The following is a 20,918-nucleotide window of genomic DNA, read 5'->3' on the forward strand; positions in this document are numbered from 1 at the left end:
ACAGTAAGAGCCCTGTGAGTGTTCAGGTGTGCAGACAGTAGAGGGAGGCAAAGCCAAGTGAAAAACTTATCAGGGCTCAGAAAAAGACTTCAGGTTTGTTTCTTATTTTGCTCACCCACCAGCTCTGCCAGTAATGGCCTTAAAATCCTGTTTTTGGCATCAATGTTATTCCTGAGCAGTCTATTCTTGCATGAATGCATCAGTCTGGCTGTGCTTTTCCTCCAATTAAAAGTAAAAGCATTAAAAATATTGCTCTGAAACGCTGAATGTAGCCATGAGGTTATAGAAGTTATTTAGCTGTTATTGAAACTGAATGACATCATCTCTTTGAGAGACATTTCTTTGTTCTTTACCCAATTTATATGAATATTATCTTTTATTTCAGGGGTGTGACGTGACTTTTCAGCAAGGAAAAAAAACTCTTCCTGCACTCTTTAATGAGACAAACTGGACCGCATTAAAACACAGTGTACTGACTAACTCCTTCCAGGGTTAAAGAATAATAAAACTGTATTACATGTGTAGTTAAATATTTATTATTAGCTGACAATGACACATGTTGGAGAATTTAATTTAACAACCATTCCTTTAGCAATAGAAGCAATAAAACCCAATGAAAACAGCTCAATACACATAAAACTTTATTATTGGCAAGGTATACAAAAAATGCTTAAAAGTAAAAGTATTTATTCTGCATTAACATGTTCCCCATCAGTGTTATATGGATCAATATTACTGCTGCAGATGGTTAAGACTGAGGTTTACTTTAAACACATGATTATAATATGGCTACGAGGACCACTTATCTCTAAAAAGCGGCTTTTAATCATCATACAAACACACTTGGATATAACTTAAATTAAACAGTATTAAACAGCTGGTTAAACATTTATCATAGATGTTAATCGTGTTGGTTGAAACTGGACATGATGTCAGTTCCTCCTCTTTGCTTTCATTGCTAATATGCTAACACAACATGCTATAATGTTTTGTGTAAATAACACATACGAGACCCTAAAACAAAAACTGTGTAGCCACTCTTTTCATATAGCTTTTATAATCTTGGATACAGTCTCTCTTTTCTTCTCCCTTAATCCATATTTTGGTTCTTAATATAAAACATAGAGGTGACTCACTGCAATATTATTATTGTTTTTTCATCTTTCTACATTCAGTGCTTGATAAAAATCAATTATTTCTGCTGCAATAATTAACCTGCAGTGAGTCAGAGAGGTTTAAAGCTTATTGTTTAGAACAAATAAAATTATATTTCTCATATTCACTTTTACTGACCCACTGATACCGTCCTCCTCTTTCCATAGCTGCACACCTATGACACTCATCAATCTTTCCTTTATCAGCCCAGTTCTCGTAGCAGACTACTCTGTCACTGATCCACAACCACAGATTCATCACGCAGGTGTAGCGCAGTCCCACCCATACGTAGGGACTGCTGGCATTCTTGGTTCTCCTCTCAACCACTCTCTGTTGGTGAGGGTTAGTGATGGAGACCAGGTCAGTGTGGTGCAGTCTGCAGTAATCCAAGGCTTCCTCCCAGGTCTTGTTTTCATTGATTAGAATCAATTTATCTGTCAGAAACAATCAAACTTCAGTTAAGTCTGGTTAACAGCAGCTTATGTTCCACTTTACCTTGAATACAGACAGTACACAATAAAAACATTGTAGTTTTTCACTTCCTTTTGCTGTATACTTAATTAGTTTAAGTGTATACAGTGCATTTGGAAAGCATTCACAGTTCTACATTTTGTCCTGTTACAGTCTTATTCCTAAATAGATTAAATTGCTTGTTCACTTCAAAGTTCTGCACACAATACCCCAAAATGAAAAAGTGGGGGAAAAATTTGTTTGAAATTCCTGCAAATCAAAAACAAAAGTATGGCATGTACAGTATGTAAGTATTTACACTTTGTTGAAGCATCTTTGTCAATACTTGAAGCTTCAAGCCTTCCTGAGTATGATGCTACAAGCTTGGCATATCTATTTTAGGGCAGTTTCTCCCATTCATCTTTGCACAACCTCTGAAACTCCATCAGGTTGGATGGTGCACAGCCATTTTCAGATCTCTGCAGAGATCTGGTCACTTGAGGACCCTTACAGTGGTTCTGCAGCCACTTGTTTTTATCTTGGCCGTGTGCTTGGGGGCTTGTCCTGTATAAAATGAACCTAATGTGAATCTAATGTCCGGTGCAGTCTGGAGCAGCTTATCATCAAGGATGTCTCTGTACATTGCATTCATCTTTCCCTCGACTCTGACTTGTCTCCCGGTCACTGCTGCTGATAAACATCCCCAGAGCATGATGCTGCCACCACCATGCTTCACTGTAGGGATGGTATTGGTCCGGTGATGAGTGGTACCTGGTTTCTTCCAGATGTGATGCTTGGCATTGAGAGTTAAGAGTTCAATCTTTGTTTCATCAGACCAGAGAATTTTATTTCTCATGGTCTGAGCATCCTTCAGGTGCATTTTGGTAAACTGAGGAGTGGCTTCAGTCTGCTCATTCTACTAAACAGGCCTGATTGTTGGAGTGCTTCAGAAATGCTTGTCCTTCTGGAAGATCCTCCTCTCTCCACAGAGCAATGCTGGAGCTCTGTCAAAGAGACCATCACCTCCTTGACTAAGGCCTTTCTACCTCAAACTCTCTAATTGGTGAGGGGCCAGCTGTACGAAAGTCCTGGTGGTTTCAAACTTCTTCCATTTACAGAACCCTGTGCTTATTGGGACCTTCAATGCTGCAGAAATGTTTCTGTGCCTCAACACAAGCCTGTCTCAGAGCTCTACAGACAATTCCTTGGATCTTCTAAGTCTAGTGATGCTCCTATTACAGGGAAAAATAAATCAGATTAATCTTAGTAAAAACTCACCATCATAACAGAAGAAAGGATTTTTCTTGTTGCATTCATCAGAGCTCCATTTTCCTGATCTGTTTAACAGAGTCACAGCACATTTCCTGTTGTTTTGTCCGTCATAAAATGACTCCATATTCCAGTGCCTGAAAGAGAAATTACTTCCATCTGACCACCTCCAGGTGTCTCTGAACAGGCCGATCCACACATTCATCGGAGAGCCCTGAGACTTATTGAGGATCTTAAATTCTTCCCCATCCGCCTGATCGAGTCCACTGGCCAGGTCAGTGTAGTGATCTCTGCAGTAGTTCTGAGCCTTTGTCCAGGTCATCTTCTTCTTAATCAAATGGATCGATTTACCGTCTCTCTTCTTTCCTGTTAAGCAAAAACATCAAAACAAAACAAAATTTCCATCACCACAAACATCTGAAGAAATACACAAAGAAACATAATTTGTACGAGTCCTCAAACATGCTTTTTCTCAATTTCTCTTTCAGATCAGTTATATTATAAAGTCAGACTATTATCCACATATTCTCACCATCGTAGCAGATGAACCACAAAGTGTTCTCACATATGGCATGTGTCCAGTTTCCTCTTGTCTTCACACAGTTCTCCTTTAGATCACCTGGTTCAGAACGTCCCCATCTGGTTTCACGTTCAGTGTATTCCACCCCTGGCAGAGACCAATGCCACATCCTGTTTTCTTTTCCTGGGTTGCTGAACAGTCCAATCCAGGCTTTACCTTCATACTCTCTGGATTCATGCAGTCTCGCCATGTCTGTCATGTCAAACACGCTGGCCAGGTCTGCATAATTCTCTCTGCAGTATTTCTGTGCTTCCTCCCAGGTTTTGTTTTCTCTAATAAAGTGGTACTCATACAGGTAACAGGTGGAGAAGAAACACTGCCCTAAAAGCAGTAAAATATTAGCAATAATGCTGCATTATCAAATCAAACTCACTGGTTCACAGATAAACAGTCTACAACACAAGTGTGACTCTGAGCTCAGTGACCTTGTCAATAAGAGAAAGACAAATGTGTGCAGATAAAACAAATAGACGAAAATCAACTGGAAAAACAAAGATAATACAGAAGCAAGGAGACAAGACATTACAAAAAACACAAGGTAAGTTTGTAGGAATCAACAAAATACACACCAGGAAGACAAATATCATCTCTATAGGGAAACTCAATCAGGAGAGACTAAAATGAAAGACATCATCAAAAAGGAACATAATGGAAATATCAACAGAAAAGAATTACAGCAATAAACTAAAATACAATATATTAAGAAATGAGTAAAATAGAACTGAAGACGTGCTGGGGAGTTTTCCACTTACCCATCAGAATCAGCAGAAAGAGACTCCACTGCATCTTTAATCTGCGGATTAAATAAATATTTTATTAGATAATGAAATCATGTTTCATTTCATAGATGGTCTGGTTATAATCATCATTATAATCTGGGTGTACAGACTGGAAGTTCAGTTGGACCCAAATGCAGACACGAGCAGGCAGCCAGAGTTTAACAGGAAGTGAACCGTTTATTCAACTGATGGCAACAAAAGAACAAACACAGCAAACATCCAAAGGGTGAAATCAAACTGTAAACCTCCAGGAACCACACGGGAACTTAGAAACACTAACGACACAGGAAAGAAGAACTACATTGGATACTCTTACAAAGACACACTGGCACAATATATATTAGGAGAAGCAGAGACGGCTGAAACACAACGGACAAGACAACGAAAGCAACACTCAAGACGGCGCACAAGGAACACGGGCTCACCAAAATAAAACAGGAAGCATAAACACACACAGAGACGTTATAGACTATCACGGAGATACAGAGCGATGACTAAAGGAGCAGAGAGGAATAAAAGCATAATTTACAGAGTCTAAGAACCAAACTCACTTCTCAAAACCAACAATTAAATTACAGAAAATCCAAATATGGAGTCAGCTGACCCGACACCATGACAGAGCTCTGTATATCAAAGATAAAAGATAACAAAGATGAACATAAGATGTATAAAATATGCAAAAGCATACTCAAAATAGAGCAATAAAACAACCTGTTTATGTAACTTGTGTCACAGGAAGTCCAGGAAGTTTGCATATCCGTATGTGTGTGTGTGTGTGTGTGTGTGTGTGTGTGTGTGTGTGTGTGTGTGTGTGTGTGTAGAAGTAAATATTGTAAATGTTTTACATCACTCATGTATACATCAAAACATAGAATTAGCCTTTGTCACTGTTACCACTGTTGTAAAAATACTCCACGCTGTACTAACACAGAGGTGTCTTGTTGTTGAGGTCAGGAGCTGCTACATTTGTGTTCTCTGCTAGTCTGCATGCATGAAAGAGTCTCTGCTTAACATAACTGATATTATATTAAGGCTGATTCTTCGGTTTAAAGGTGCTTTTCTTTTAAATCCAGTCTGCTGCACATCTTAGAAATTGATTTTAAAATAATCTAAATATATATAAACATAAACAAACACAAGCACGAAAGAAATAAAGAGCAGTAAACACAGCAGCTCTGTCTGCATACCCCAAAACATGGAATGAATTACAGATTTCAAACTTACATCTGGTTAGTCGTTCGGTCCTTCGTCTAATTTGGCCTCTTTCCACGAAGTGTTCAAATAAATACTGATATAAAAGCAAACACAGAGAGCTCATTATGCAAAGATTGGGATTTAACTATTAAAATAATGCTGCTGCTTTCAGAAAGATCAAGACGGAGGGAGTTTTTTACACATATGAAAGCTGTATTCTGTTGCGTATTATTTATTTAAGAGCAAACAGGAAACAGGAAAATAGCTTTTTCCTCAATAATTGTAAGACTATAATTTTATTGTTGTCTCTTGTTTTTGAACTGACTTCTCATCATATACTTTCACGAAGGAAAAATCTGATGATGGTTTAGATCGTTTACATGCAGAAATATTAGAAATTATGGAAATATGTATATTTTTATTGTGAGCTTGTTCTTTACCTGAGTGTTTTATCTTGATGTCACTTTATACCACTTTGCAATTTTCTTAGTTTTGCATGTAAACACTGAAACACTGCTGATAAAATAAGACCTGAATCTGTGGATAATTTGCTTTTTATTACTTATTTTCATTTAAAATGACTTTTGTTATTATTGGATGTCGTCACTTACAGTCTAATGTCTCTGAACTTTCCAACATGTGTGGGAAAGTGTTCAGTAACTATCATCATTAAGAGATTATCTTAATTTTCACATGAACACATTTTTCACTGTACGTGTAAAGTTATAAATCCTCCCAGTGTGGATCATATTTAAATTTTCAATGCAAATTTCTCTGAAATGATTACAAGACAAACATGTGAGCAAATGAGCCATAAGCTCAGAAAACTTCCCACAAACTCCAGTCATCTGCAAAATGACCTCGAATATATATTTTTTTAAATGTGATCACGAGCATTTTCTTATTATTTCATCCTGTTCTTTAATAATACTTGTTCAGCAGGTTGTAACGTATCTAGGGGAGCTATGCCTTAAATATCTCTGTCAGCTCACATATGAGTGGTCATTTTTTTCATTAAATGAATGAATTAAGGATAAAAACCATTAGAGGTTTGTAATAAACTGACAATAAATGTAATGAAGGTGGAAATATGAGACAGTAAAAGGATAAAAGAGAATGTATTTTTAGTCTTTTTGCTTTATATTCAGAAACACAGACTAAAATATCTAAAATGACAGAAATACAGAAATACAGACTGCCCATTTGTAGTGCAATCCTCAGGTAAACATCCTGAGGATCAAGGTGCAGTATATGAAAGGGAAAAGATACAGTGTAACTTGTTACGACATGTTGTGAAGTGAATTGGATTTTAAAGCATGTAGTCACATAAGAACAGGAGCTGTATGCTGTGCATGCTGCTCTCTCAGACTGTTACTGGAGGAAATACAGTGCTGTTAAAAAGTGTTTTCTCCTTTGCTGATTTCTTAATTTTGTGCATATTTGTTACATGTTTCAGATCATCAACCAAATGTTAATATTAGACAAAGATAACCTGATTTTTAAAATTATGGTTTCATCTATGAAGGGAAGAGGTTATCTAACAGTGTCCTACAGTGTTTTTTAGCATCAAGGGTGTCATAAAGTTTGTTGTTTCTCTTATTTAATGTAACTCCAGTGCTATCAGCACTTTGTCAGTCATTTGATTTTAAAATGTCTCTTTCTGTTTGCGGTTAAAAAAAAAACAAACAGTGAAAGTCCTGTGAGTGTTCAGGTGTGCAGACAGTAGAGGAGGCAAAGCCAAGTGAAAACTTATCAGGGCTCAGAAAAAGACTTCAGGTTGGTTTCTTATTTTGCTCACCCACCAGCTCTGCCAGTAATGGCCTTAAAATCCTGTTTTTGGCATCAATGTTATTCCTGAGCAGTCTATTCTTGCATGAATGCATCAGTCTGGCTGTGCTTTTCCTCCAATTAAAAGTAAAAGCATTTAAAATATTGCTCTGAAACGCTGAATGTAGCCATGAGGTTATAGAAGTTATTTAGCTGTTATTGAAACTGAATGACATCATCTCTTTGAGAGACATTTCTTTGTTCTTTACCCAATTTATATGAATATTATGCTTTATTTCAGGGGTGTGACGTGACTTTTCAGCAAGGAAAAAAATTCTTCCTGCACTCTTTAATGAGACAAACTGGACCGCATTAAAACACAGTGTACTGACTAACTCCTTCCAGGGTTAAAGTGTAATAAAACTGTATTACATGTGTAGTTAAATATTTATTATTAGCTGACAATGACACATGTTGGAGAATTTATTTTATCAACCATTCCTTTAGCAATAGAAGCAATAAAACCCAATGAAAACAGCTCAATACACATAAAACTTTGTTATTGGCAAGGTATACAAAAAATGCTTAAAAGTAAAAGTATTTATTCTGCATTAACATGTTCCCCATCAGTGTTATATGGATCAATATTACTGCTGCAGATGGTTAAGACTGAGGTTTACTTTAAACACATGATTATAATATGGCTACGAGGACCACTTATCTCTAAAAAGCGGCTTTTAATCATCATACAAACACACTTGGATATAACTTAAATTAAACAGTATAGTGAATATATATTTTTAAAAATCAGCTGAATCAACAGGCTTGTGTGTAATGTGCTAGGTGGTTACTGTTAATATCTACAGCAGAATAAAAAATAATAAAGAAAGAAGGTAGTGTGTCGACGAAACAGCAGGTTAAACATTTATCATAGATGTTAATCATGTTGGTTGAAACTGGACATGATGTCAGTTCCTCCTCTTTGCTTTCATTGCTAATATGCTAACACAACATGCTATGATTTTCTGTGTAAATAACATATACGAGACCCTAAAACAAAAACTGTGTAGCCACTCTTTTCATATAGCTTTTATAATCTTGGATACAGTCTCTTTTCTTCTACCATAATCCATCTTTTGGTTCTTAATATAAAACATAGAGGTGACTCGCTGCAATATTATTATTGTTTTTCATCTTTCTACATTCAGTGGTTGAAATAAATCATAAAAGCAAATTATTTCTGCTGCAATAATTAACCTGCAGTGAGTCAGAGAGGTTTAAAGCTTATTGTTTAGAACAAATAAAATTATATTTCTCATATTCACTTTTACTGACCCACTGATACCGTCCTCCTCTTTCCATAGCTGCACACCTATGACACTCATCAATCTTTCCTTTATCAGCCCAGTTCTCGTAGCAGACTACTCTGTCACTGATCCACAACCACAGATTCATCACGCAGGTGTAGCGCAGTCCCACCCATACGTAGGGACTGCTGGCATTCTTGGTTCTCCTCTCAACCACTCTCTGTTGGTGAGGGTTAGTGATGGAGACCAGGTCAGTGTGGTGCAGTCTGCAGTAATCCAAGGCTTCCTCCCAGGTCTTGTTTTCATTGATTAGAATCAATTTATCTGTCAGAAACAATCAAACTTCAGTTAAGTCTGGTTAACAGCAGCTTATGTTCCACTTTACCTTGAATACAGACAGTACACAATAAAAACATTGTAGTTTTTCACTTCCTTTTGCTGTATACTTAATTAGTTTAAGTGTATACAGTGCATTTGGAAAGCATTCACAGTTCTACATTTTGTCCTGTTACAGTCTTATTCCTAAATAGATTAAATTGCTTGTTCACTTCAAAGTTCTGCACACAATACCCCAAAATGAAAAAGTGGGGAAAAATTTGTTTGAAATTCCTGCAAATCAAAAACAAAAGTATGGCATGTACAGTATGTAAGTATTTACACTTTGTTGAAGCATCTTTGTCAATACTTGAAGCTTCAAGCCTTCCTGAGTATGATGCTACAAGCTTGGCATATCTATTTTAGGGCAGTTTCTCCCATTCATCTTTGCACAACCTCTGAAACTCCATCAGGTTGGATGGTGCACAGCCATTTTCAGATCTCTGCAGAGATCTGGTCACTTGAGGACCCTTACAGTGGTTCTGCAGCCACTTGTTTTTATCTTGGCCGTGTGCTTGGGGGCTTGTCCTGTATAAAATGAACCTAATGTGAATCTAATGTCCGGTGCAGTCTGGAGCAGCTTATCATCAAGGATGTCTCTGTACATTGCATTCATCTTTCCCTCGACTCTGACTTGTCTCCCGGTCACTGCTGCTGATAAACATCCCCAGAGCATGATGCTGCCACCACCATGCTTCACTGTAGGGATGGTATTGGTCCGGTGATGAGTGGTACCTGGTTTCTTCCAGATGTGATGCTTGGCATTGAGAGTTAAGAGTTCAATCTTTGTTTCATCAGACCAGAGAATTTTATTTCTCATGGTCTGAGCATCCTTCAGGTGCATTTTGGTAAACTGAGGAGTGGCTTCAGTCTGCTCATTCTACTAAACAGGCCTGATTGTTGGAGTGCTTCAGAAATGCTTGTCCTTCTGGAAGATCCTCCTCTCTCCACAGAGCAATGCTGGAGCTCTGTCAAAGAGACCATCACCTCCTTGACTAAGGCCTTTCTACCTCAAACTCTCTAATTGGTGAGGGGCCAGCTGTACAAAAAGTCCTGGTGGTTTCAAACTTCTTCCATTTACAGAACCCTGTGCTTATTGGGACCTTCAATGCTGCAGAAATGTTTCTGTGCCTCAACACAAGCCTGTCTCAGAGCTCTACAGACAATTCCTTGGATCTTCTAAGTCTAGTGATGCTCCTATTACAGGGAAAAATAAATCAGATTAATCTTAGTAAAAACTCACCATCATAACAGAAGAAAGGATTTTTCTTGTTGCATTCATCAGAGCTCCATTTTCCTGATCTGTTTAACAGAGTCACAGCACATTTCCTGTTGTTTTGTCCGTCATAAAATGACTCCATATTCCAGTGCCTGAAAGAGAAATTACTTCCATCTGACCACCTCCAGGTGTCTCTGAACAGGCCGATCCACACATTCATCGGAGAGCCCTGAGACTTATTGAGGATCTTAAATTCTTCCCCATCCGCCTGATCGAGTCCACTGGCCAGGTCAGTGTAGTGATCTCTGCAGTAGTTCTGAGCCTTTGTCCAGGTCATCTTCTTCTTAATCAAATGGATCGATTTACCGTCTCTCTTCTTTCCTGTTAAGCAAAAACATCAAAACAAAACAAAATTTCCATCACCACAAACATCTGAAGAAATACACAAAGAAACATAATTTGTACGAGTCCTCAAACATGCTTTTTCTCAATTTCTCTTTCAGATCAGTTATATTATAAAGTCAGACTATTATCCACATATTCTCACCATCGTAGCAGATGAACCACAAAGTGTTCTCACATATGGCATGTGTCCAGTTTCCTCTTGTCTTCACACAGTTCTCCTTTAGATCACCTGGTTCAGAACGTCCCCATCTGGTTTCACGTTCAGTGTATTCCACCCCTGGCAGAGACCAATGCCACATCCTGTTTTCTTTTCCTGGGTTGCTGAACAGTCCAATCCAGGCTTTACCTTCATACTCTCTGGATTCATGCAGTCTCGCCATGTCTGTCATGTCAAACACGCTGGCCAGGTCTGCATAATTCTCTCTGCAGTATTTCTGTGCTTCCTCCCAGGTTTTGTTTTCTCTAATAAAGTGGTACTCATACAGGTAACAGGTGGAGAAGAAACACTGCCCTAAAAGCAGTAAAATATTAGCAATAATGCTGCATTATCAAATCAAACTCACTGGTTCACAGATAAACAGTCTACAACACAAGTGTGACTCTGAGCTCAGTGACCTTGTCAATAAGAGAAAGACAAATGTGTGCAGATAAAACAAATAGACGAAAATCAACTGGAAAAACAAAGATAATACAGAAGCAAGGAGACAAGACATTACAAAAAACACAAGGTAAGTTTGTAGGAATCAACAAAATACACACCAGGAAGACAAATATCATCTCTATAGGGAAACTCAATCAGGAGAGACTAAAATGAAAGACATCATCAAAAAGGAACATAATGGAAATATCAACAGAAAAGAATTACAGCAATAAACTAAAATACAATATATTAAGAAATGAGTAAAATAGAACTGAAGACGTGCTGGGGAGTTTTTCCACTTACCCATCAGAATCAGCAGAAAGAGACTCCACTGCATCTTTAATCTGCCGGATTAAATAAATATTTTATTAGATAATGAAATCATGTTTCATTTCATAGATGGTCTGGTTATAATCATCATTATAATCTGGGTGTACAGACTGGAAGTTCAGTTGGACCCAAATGCAGACACGAGCAGGCAGCCAGAGTTTAACAGGAAGTGAACCGTTTATTCAACTGATGGCAACAAAAGAACAAACACAGCAAACATCCAAAGGGTGAAATCAAACTGTAAACCTCCAGGAACCACACGGGAACTTAGAAACACTAACGACACAGGAAAGAAGAACTACATTGGATACTCTTACAAAGACACACTGGCACAATATATATTAGGAGAAGCAGAGACGGCTGAAACACAACGGACAAGACAACGAAAGCAACACTCAAGACGGCGCACAAGGAACACGGGCTCACCAAAATAAAACAGGAAGCATAAACACACACAGAGACGTTATAGACTATACGGAGATACAGAGCGATGACTAAAGGAGCAGAGAGGGAATAAAAGCATAATTTACAGAGTCTAAGAACCAAACTCACTTCTCAAAACCAACAATTAAATTACAGAAAATCCAAATATGGAGTCAGCTGACCCGACACCATGACAGAGCTCTGTATATCAAAGATAAAAGATAACAAAGATGAACGCAAGATGTATAAAATATGCAAAAGCATACTCAAAATAGAGCAATAAAACAACCTGTTTATGTAACTTGTGTCACAGGAAGTCCAGGAAGTTTGCATATCCGTATGTGTGTGTGTGTGTGTGTGTGTGTGTGTGTGTGTGTGTGTGTGTGTGTGTGTGTGTGTGTGTGTAAGTAAATATTGTAAATGTTTTACATCACTCATGTATACATCAAAACATAGAATTAGCCTTTGTCACTGTTACCACTGTTGTAAAAATACTCCACGCTGTACTAACACAGAGGTGTCTTGTTGTTGAGGTCAGGAGCTGCTACATTTGTGTTCTCTGCTAGTCTGCATGCATGAAAGAGTCTCTGCTTAACATAACTGATATTATATTAAGGCTGATTCTTCGGTTTAAAGGTGCTTTTCTTTTAAATCCAGTCTGCTGCACATCTTAGAAATTGATTTTAAAATAATCTAAATATATATAAACATAAACAAACACAAGCACGAAAGAAATAAAGAGCAGTAAACACAGCAGCTCTGTCTGCATACCCCAAAACATGGAATGAATTACAGATTTCAAACTTACATCTGGTTAGTCGTTCGGTCCTTCGTCTAATTTGGCCTCTTTCCACGAAGTGTTCAAATAAATACTGATATAAAAGCAAACACAGAGAGCTCATTATGCAAAGATTGGGATTTAACTATTAAAATAATGCTGCTGCTTTCAGAAAGATCAAGACGGAGGGAGTTTTTACACATATGAAAGCTGTATTCTGTTGCGTATTATTTATTTAAGAGCAAACAGGAAACAGGAAAATAGCTTTTCCTCAATAATTGTAAGACTATAATTTTATTGTTGTCTCTTGTTTTTGAACTGACTTCTCATCATATACTTTCACGAAGGAAAAATCTGATGATGGTTTAGATCGTTTACATGCAGAAATATTAGAAATTATGGAAATATGTATATTTTTATTGTGAGCTTGTTCTTTACCTGAGTGTTTTATCTTGATGTCACTTTATACCACTTTGCAATTTTCTTAGTTTTGCATGTAAACACTGAAACACTGCTGATAAAATAAGACCTGAATCTGTGGATAATTTGCTTTTTATTACTTATTTTTCATTTAAAATGACTTTTGTTATTATTGGATGTCGTCACTTACAGTCTAATGTCTCTGAACTTTCCAACATGTGTGGGAAAGTGTTCAGTAACTATCATCATTAAGAGATTATCTTAATTTTCACATGAACACATTTTTCACTGTACGTGTAAAGTTATAAATCCTCCCAGTGTGGATCATATTTAAATTTTCAATGCAAATTTCTCTGAAATGATTACAAGACAAACATGTGAGCAAATGAGCCATAAGCTCAGAAAACTTCCCACAAACTCCAGTCATCTGCAAAATGACCTCGAATATATATTTTTTAAATGTGATCACGAGCATTTTCTTATTATTTCATCCTGTTCTTTAATAATACTTGTTCAGCAGGTTGTAACGTATCTAGGGAGCTATGCCTTAAATATCTCTGTCAGCTCACATATGAGTGGTCATTTTTTTCATTAAATGAATGAATTAAGGATAAAAACCATTAGAGGTTTGTAATAAACTGACAATAAATGTAATGAAGGTGGAAATATGAGACAGTAAAAGGATAAAAGAGAATGTATTTTTAGTCTTTTTGCTTTATATTCAGAAACACAGACTAAAATATCTAAAATGACAGAAATACAGAAATACAGACTGCCCATTTGTAGTGCAATCCTCAGGTAAACATCCTGAGGATCAAGGTGCAGTATATGAAAGGAAAAGATACAGTGTAACTTGTTACGACATGTTGTGAAGTGAATTGGATTTTAAAGCATGTAGTCACATAAGAACAGGAGCTGTATGCTGTGCATGCTGCTCTCTCAGACTGTTACTGGAGGAAATACAGTGCTGTTAAAAAGTGTTTTCTCCTTTGCTGATTTCTTAATTTTGTGCATATTTGTTACATGTTTCAGATCATCAACCAAATGTTAATATTAGACAAAGATAACCTGATTTTTAAAATTATGGTTTCATCTATGAAGGGAAGAGGTTATCTAACAGTGTCCTACAGTGTTTTTTAGCATCAAGGGTGTCATAAAGTTTGTTGTTTCTCTTATTTAATGTAACTCCAGTGCTATCAGCACTTTGTCAGTCATTTGATTTTAAAAATGTCTCTTTCTGTTTGCGGTTAAAAAAAAACAAACAGTGAAAGTCCTGTGAGTGTTCAGGTGTGCAGACAGTAGAGGGAGGCAAAGCCAAGTGAAAACTTATCAGGGCTCAGAAAAAGACTTCAGGTTGGTTTCTTATTTTGCTCACCCACCAGCTCTGCCAGTAATGGCCTTAAAATCCTGTTTTTGGCATCAATGTTATTCCTGAGCAGTCTATTCTTGCATGAATGCATCAGTCTGGCTGTGCTTTTCCTCCAATTAAAAGTAAAAGCATTTAAAATATTGCTCTGAAACGCTGAATGTAGCCATGAGGTTATAGAAGTTATTTAGCTGTTATTGAAACTGAATGACATCATCTCTTTGAGAGACATTTCTTTGTTCTTTACCCAATTTATATGAATATTATGCTTTATTTCAGGGTGTGACGTGACTTTTCAGCAAGGAAAAAATTCTTCCTGCACTCTTTAATGAGACAAACTGGACCGCATTAAAACACAGTGTACTGACTAACTCCTTCCAGGGTTAAAGTGTAATAAAACTGTATTACATGTGTAGTTAAATATTTATTATTAGCTGACAATGACACATGTTGGAGAATTTATTTTATCAACCATTCCTTTAGCAATAGAAGCAATAAAACCCAATGAAAACAGCTCAATACACATAAAACTTTGTTATTGGCAAGGTATACAAAAAATGCTTAAAAGTAAAAGTATTTATTCTGCATTAACATGTTCCCCATCAGTGTTATATGGATCAATATTACTGCTGCAGATGGTTAAGACTGAGGTTTACTTTAAACACATGATTATAATATGGCTACGAGGACCACTTATCTCTAAAAAGCGGCTTTTAATCATCATACAAACACACTTGGATATAACTTAAATTAAACAGTATAGTGAATATATATTTTTAAAAATCAGCTGAATCAACAGGCTTGTGTGTAATGTGCTAGGTGGTTACTGTTAATATCTACAGCAGAATAAAAAATAATAAAGAAAGAAGGTAGTGTGTCGACGAAACAGCAGGTTAAACATTTATCATAGATGTTAATCATGTTGGTTGAAACTGGACATGATGTCAGTTCCTCCTCTTTGCTTTCATTGCTAATATGCTAACACAACATGCTATGATTTTCTGTGTAAATAACATATACGAGACCCTAAAACAAAAACTGTGTAGCCACTCTTTTCATATAGCTTTTATAATCTTGGATACAGTCTCTCTTTCTTCTACCATAATCCATCTTTTGGTTCTTAATATAAAACATAGAGGTGACTCGCTGCAATATTATTATTGTTTTTTCATCTTTCTACATTCAGTGGTTGAAATAAATCATAAAAGCAAATTATTTCTGCTGCAATAATTAACCTGCAGTGAGTCAGAGAGGTTTAAAGCTTATTGTTTAGAACAAATAAAATTATATTTCTCATATTCACTTTTACTGACCCACTGATACCGTCCTCCTCTTTCCATAGCTGCACACCTATGACACTCCTCAATCTTTCCGTTATCAGCCCAGTTCTCGTAACAGACTAGTTTGTCATTGATCCAGAACCACAGATCCATCACGCAGGTGTAGCGCAGTCCCACCCATACGTAGGGACTGCTGGCATTCTTGGCTCTGCTCTCAACCACTCTCTGTTGGTGAGGGTTAGTGATGGAGACCAGGTCAGTGTGGTTCAGTCTGCAGTAATCTAAGGCTTCCTCCCAGGTCTTGTTTTCATTGATCAGAATCAATTTATCTGTCAGAAACCATCAAACTTCAGTTAAGTCTGGTTAACAGCACCTTATGTTCCACTTTACCTTAAATACAGACAGTACACAATAAAACATTGTAGTTTTTTTCAGTTCCTTTAGCTGGTAGTCCTAAATATTGTAATTTTTTAAATTTATTTAATTTGTAATATTTTAATTTGATAAAATGTATATATAAAAATATTTAAACTACTCAAAGTATCAAATAAAATATATTGTGTTATCCTATTAGAGAAATAAATCAGATTAATCTTAGTAGAAACTCACCATCATAACAGAAGAAAGGATTTTTGTTGTTGCATTCATCAGAGCTCCATTTCCCTGATGTGTTTAACAGAGTCACAGCACAATTCTTGTTGTTTTGTCCGTCATAAAATGACTCCATATTCCAGTGCCTGAAAGAGAAATTACTTCCATCTGACCACCTCCAGGTGTCTCTGAACAGGCCGATCCAAACATTCATCGGAGAGTCCTTAGACTGCTTCAGGGTCTTAAATTCTTCCCCATCCGCCTGATCGAGTCCACTGGCCAGGTCAGTGTAGTGATCTCTGCAGTATTTCTGAGCCTCTGTCCAGGTCATCTTCTTCTCAATCAAATGGATCGATTTACTGTCTCTCTTCTTTCCTGTTAAACAAAAACATCAAAACAAAACAAAATTTCCATCACCACAAACATCTGAAGAAATACACAAAGAAACATAATTTGTATGAGTCCTCAAACATACTTTCTCTCAATTTCTCTTTCAGTTCAGCTATATTATCAAATCAGACTATTATCCACATATTCTCACCATCGTAGCAGATGAACCACATAGTTTTGTCACATGTGACATCTGCCCAGTTTTCTCTTGTCTTCACACAGTTCTCATTTAGATCACCTGGTTCAGAACGTCCCCATCCGGTTTCATCTTCAGTGTATTCCACCCCTGGCAGAGACCAATGCCACATCCTGTTTTCTTTTCCTGGGTTGCTGAACAGTCCAATCCAGGCTTTACCTTCATACTCTGTGGATTCACGCAGTCTCTCCATGTCTGCCATGTCAAACACGCTGGCCAGGTCTGTATAATTCTCTCTGCAGTATTTCTGTGCTTCTTCCCAGGTTTTGTTTTCTCTAATAAAGTGGTACTCATACAGGTAACAGGTGGCGAAGAAACGCTGCCCTAAAAGCAGTAAAATATTAGCAACAATGCTGCATTATCAAATCAAACTCACTGGTTCACAGATAAACAGTCTACAACACAAGTGTGACTCTGAGCTCAGTGACCTTCTCAGTGAAAGACAAATGTGAGCAGACTATAAGACTTTAGTGTTTGGATACAATAAAGATAATGTTCACAGTAAACAAAGACATGAGATTGAAATAAAAAGGATTATTCATAACAAAATGAAACAATTGAATTGATGGAGATCAAATGAAAAAGCAAAGATAATACAGAAACAGAGATAAAAAGATATTGTCAAAAAAAGAATCATAAGTTTGTAATAAAATACACACCAGGAAGAGAGGAGTGAAATCTACAACAGGCAAAATTAACCAGATACTACAGAAAATGAATAAAAGGAGAGAAAAAACACACCAAAAAACCCCAGCAACAGAGATCATTAAAAGGACAATCATGAAAGAGCAACGTAGTGGAAATATTGAGAGAAAAGAATTACAGCCATAAATAATAACAATAGAAAACATCAGAGCAGAATGTAAACCGGAAAAATACAAACATGTTAGTAGAATAAAACTGAGGAAGCAGTGAGGAGAATTTCCACTTACCCATCAGAACCAGCAGAAACAGACTCCACTGCATCTTTAATCTGCCACATAATGAAAACATCTTTTGTGTAATATGCAGTAAAAAGATGACAAAATTTTGAATGTAAAACGTGTCATTTTAGTGTGTGTGTAGAGAAATGACATTCATATAGAACTTCCACTTAAAATGCTGACAGTCACTGTTTTGTTTGATACTGTGTTTGGATGTGTGGCTCGAGGAACTGTATGAAAACATGTTTTAGTTCTTTTAACATTCAAATAAAATGATCTGTTGAATTAATCTGATAAACCACATCTCTAATTTAGAAAATCTTACCTTAAACTCAGGTTAAGAAAATTAAACCTCTAATACAACAGCTGCTAGATAATCTGAAACACATTCGGTACTTAGAATATTTTATGATGCATAGAGTTTATTATTTTTAGCTTCTCTTTAATATCATAGTGTTTATTCTTCATATTTCTAATTGTGTACAGTGATGCTGGTCTCACATTGTTAATTCATGAAGCTTTTATCAGTCTGTTGTTGCTTTTGCCATTAGCTTGTCACATTTATCCAACAAATACAAGGTTTTTAAGAAATAGCGACATCTAATCATGAACGAAACCCTCATCAGTTGAGCCTATACTGTATAAAGTTTAACCTAGAAGTGTATTAAGTGGTACCCAGGAAGCAAGAAAAACCAGACAGTATGTATAAAATGACCCACTTATTACTAAATACCTGACAAGTCCCCAAAAGGCCGTTCCTAGTGTGGTCTGGATGCTCTACTTTAAATTTGTCTGATTATCATTTGAAGCGACAGCTCTGTTTAGGTCATTGATGAGATACTGTGTGATTATTTTACAGTTCTGTACAGAAAGGTTGGATCCCACAATGCACGTTCTGATCAGGTGTCCATGCAGTGTCACAAAGACAAGGATAGATGTGTGTGTGTGTGTGTGTGTGTGTGTGTGTGTGTGTGTGTGTGTGTGTGTGTGTGTGTGTGTGTGTGTGTGTGTGTGTGTGCGCGTAGAAGCAAATACTGAAAAAAATAAAAAATACTCCAGGTGTGTTGTACATCACCTGCGCAAATCTCAAAGCAGAATATAACGTTTTTAAAATTAGATGCTGCCACATTTGTGTGTTTTGTACAGAATGCATTGATTCCTATAAAAAAAATTAAAAACACCAAAAGACCTGGCTGTTCTGTGGGACACAGATCACATTTTGAAGAGAGGACCCAAATGCAGACACTGGGAGACTAAACTTAACAAAAGCAAGCTGTTTATTAAGGCTGCAATCATAAAAAATACATAAGAAAGGCAAAAGGAGACTCGGACTTTGACTAAAACCAAGCTAAACTGGAAAATCCACGGGTCACCAAATAATAAGCACACCCCATTCAATGTAATGAATTACAAATTTTAAACTTACATCTGGTTAGTGGTTCTATCCTTGGTTGATGTCTGTTGTGGAAGTGTTCAAGTAAATCGGGAAGTACTAACAAACAAAGAGAAGGCTTTATGGAGAGGTCTGGATTTAAATATTAAAATAGTGTAGTCCTAATCAAATCAGAGGAAGTATCATAACAGATCATCACTGATGGCTGTTATGATCATTCTGTCTCGCCCTTTTTTCACTCACAAACATATAAAATATAATAATTTTCCCCAATAACTGTAAGACTCTATTATTAAATTGTTGTCTATTGTTTTTGAACGGACTCCTCATTATGAATATAATAATAATAATTTGTTTTTATTACCTGTTTTTCATTTAAAACGACTTCTGTTATTATTGGATATCCTCACCTACAGTCCAATGTCTTGGAAATTTCCCACAGATGTTGAAGAATATAATTGTTTTTCAGTAACCCGGCGCATATCGGGCAGAGCCCCGCCCCCACCTTGGCTACTCAGACCACATCTCTGTTATGCTAATTCCAGCATACAGACCACTCGTTAGGCGATCAAAACCGGTTCTGAAGCAAGTGAAAACCTGGCCAGCAGGAGCCACCTCTGCTCTTCAGGACTGTTTCGAGAGCACTGACTGGAACATGTTTAGGGAGGCTGCAACTTACGGCGACTTCACTGACTTGGAGGAGTACACGTCATCAGTGTCCAGCTACATCAACAAGTGCACCGATGACGTCACTGTCTCCAAGACCATCATTTCACGACCCAACCAGAAACCGTGGATTACTGCAGAAGTGCGTGCACTTCTGAGGACCCGAGACTCTGACTTCAAAGCGGGAGATAAGGTGGCGCTTAGAAGAGCTAGGGCCGAACTTTCTCGGGCCATCAGAGAGGTGAAGCACGCACACGCCCAGAGAATCCACAACCACTTCAAGGAGAGCGGCGACACATGGCGCATGTGGCAGGGCTTACAAGCCATCACTAACTACAGGACGACATCACCTGCCTGTGATGGTGACGGCTCCCTCCCAGATGCGCTGAACAACTTCTACGCTCGGTTCGACAGGCAGAACGACGTGGCGGCGAGGAAGACCACCCCTCCTCCGAACGACCAGGTGCTGTGTCTCACTACAGCTGAGGTGAGAAAAACTCTACGCAGAGTCAACCCACGTAAAGCTGCTGGACCAGACAACATCCCAGGCAGAGTGATCAGAGAATGTGCTGAACAGCTGGCAGATGTTCTCACCGACATCTTCAACATCTCTCTGAGCAGTGCCGTTGTTCCCACATGCTTCAAGGCCACCACCATCGTCCCCGTGCCCAAGAAGTCTTCTGTGTCCTGTCTCAACGACTACCGTCCTGTTGCACTCACACCCACCATCATGAAGTGCTTCGAGCGGCTCGTCATGAGACACATCAAGACCCTGCTGCCCCCCTCACTGGACCCACTGCAATTTGCGTACCGCCATAACCGCTCAACGGACGATGCCATCTCCACTGCACTCCATCTTGCCCTCACACACTTGGACAAGAAGGATACACACGTTCGAATGCTGTACATAGATTTCAGCTCAGCACTCAACACGATCATCCCCCAACAACTGATCGGAAAGCTGAGCCTGCTGGGGCTGAACACCTCCCTCTGCAATTGGATCCTGGACTTTCTGACCGGAA

General features: G+C 37.7%; 3 protein-coding genes across 8 annotated transcripts; all 3 read right to left on the reverse strand.

Annotated features, from left to right (window-relative positions):
• Window positions 1–624: 624 nt before the first annotated feature.
• Window positions 625–12,779, reverse strand: LOC120439038 (macrophage mannose receptor 1-like). Of its 4 annotated transcripts, none has more exons than XM_039609696.1 (6): window positions 12,702–12,764; window positions 11,444–11,484; window positions 10,643–11,011; window positions 10,120–10,476; window positions 8,452–8,825; window positions 625–1,215 (listed from the first exon to the last, which is right to left on the reverse strand). In XM_039609696.1, exons 2-5 carry the CDS (start codon window positions 11,475–11,477, stop codon window positions 8,479–8,481), a joined length of 1,107 nt encoding a protein of 368 aa, XP_039465630.1. In that variant the 5' UTR covers window positions 11,478–11,484; window positions 12,702–12,764; the 3' UTR covers window positions 625–1,215; window positions 8,452–8,478. The 4 variants fall into 4 exon arrangements, with proteins under 4 accessions (XP_039465630.1, XP_039465631.1, XP_039465634.1 ...); XM_039609700.1 differs by lacking the exon at window positions 625–1,215 and adding an exon at window positions 11,260–11,305 and having other exon boundaries at window positions 8,365–8,825; window positions 12,702–12,742; XM_039609697.1 differs by lacking the exons at window positions 625–1,215; window positions 12,702–12,764 and adding an exon at window positions 12,023–12,197 and having other exon boundaries at window positions 8,364–8,825.
• LOC116330742 (macrophage mannose receptor 1-like) lies at window positions 629–5,520 on the reverse strand. Of its 3 annotated transcripts, XM_039609695.1 has the most exons (6): window positions 5,458–5,499; window positions 4,207–4,247; window positions 4,024–4,069; window positions 3,407–3,775; window positions 2,884–3,240; window positions 629–1,589 (listed from the first exon to the last, which is right to left on the reverse strand). In XM_039609695.1, exons 4-6 carry the CDS (start codon window positions 3,651–3,653, stop codon window positions 1,243–1,245), a joined length of 951 nt encoding a protein of 316 aa, XP_039465629.1. In that variant the 5' UTR covers window positions 3,654–3,775; window positions 4,024–4,069; window positions 4,207–4,247; window positions 5,458–5,499; the 3' UTR covers window positions 629–1,242. The 3 variants fall into 3 exon arrangements, with proteins under 3 accessions (XP_039465629.1, XP_039465627.1, XP_039465628.1); XM_039609693.1 differs by lacking the exon at window positions 4,024–4,069 and having other exon boundaries at window positions 5,458–5,520; XM_039609694.1 differs by lacking the exons at window positions 4,024–4,069; window positions 5,458–5,499 and adding an exon at window positions 4,785–4,803.
• A 2,089-nt stretch (window positions 12,780–14,868) lies between the features above and the next one.
• On the reverse strand, window positions 14,869–19,301 carry LOC116330751 (macrophage mannose receptor 1-like). The gene is made up of 5 exons (XM_039609701.1): window positions 19,264–19,301; window positions 17,847–17,887; window positions 16,870–17,238; window positions 16,347–16,703; window positions 14,869–16,066 (listed from the first exon to the last, which is right to left on the reverse strand). Exons 2-5 carry the CDS (start codon window positions 17,878–17,880, stop codon window positions 15,720–15,722), a joined length of 1,107 nt encoding a protein of 368 aa, XP_039465635.1. The 5' UTR covers window positions 17,881–17,887; window positions 19,264–19,301; the 3' UTR covers window positions 14,869–15,719.
• Between the last annotated feature and the right edge of the window lie 1,617 nt (window positions 19,302–20,918).

Source organism: Oreochromis aureus, linkage group 3 (genome assembly GCF_013358895.1).
Source record: "Oreochromis aureus strain Israel breed Guangdong linkage group 3, ZZ_aureus, whole genome shotgun sequence".
Classification (NCBI taxonomy): Eukaryota; Metazoa; Chordata; class Actinopteri; order Cichliformes; family Cichlidae; genus Oreochromis; species Oreochromis aureus.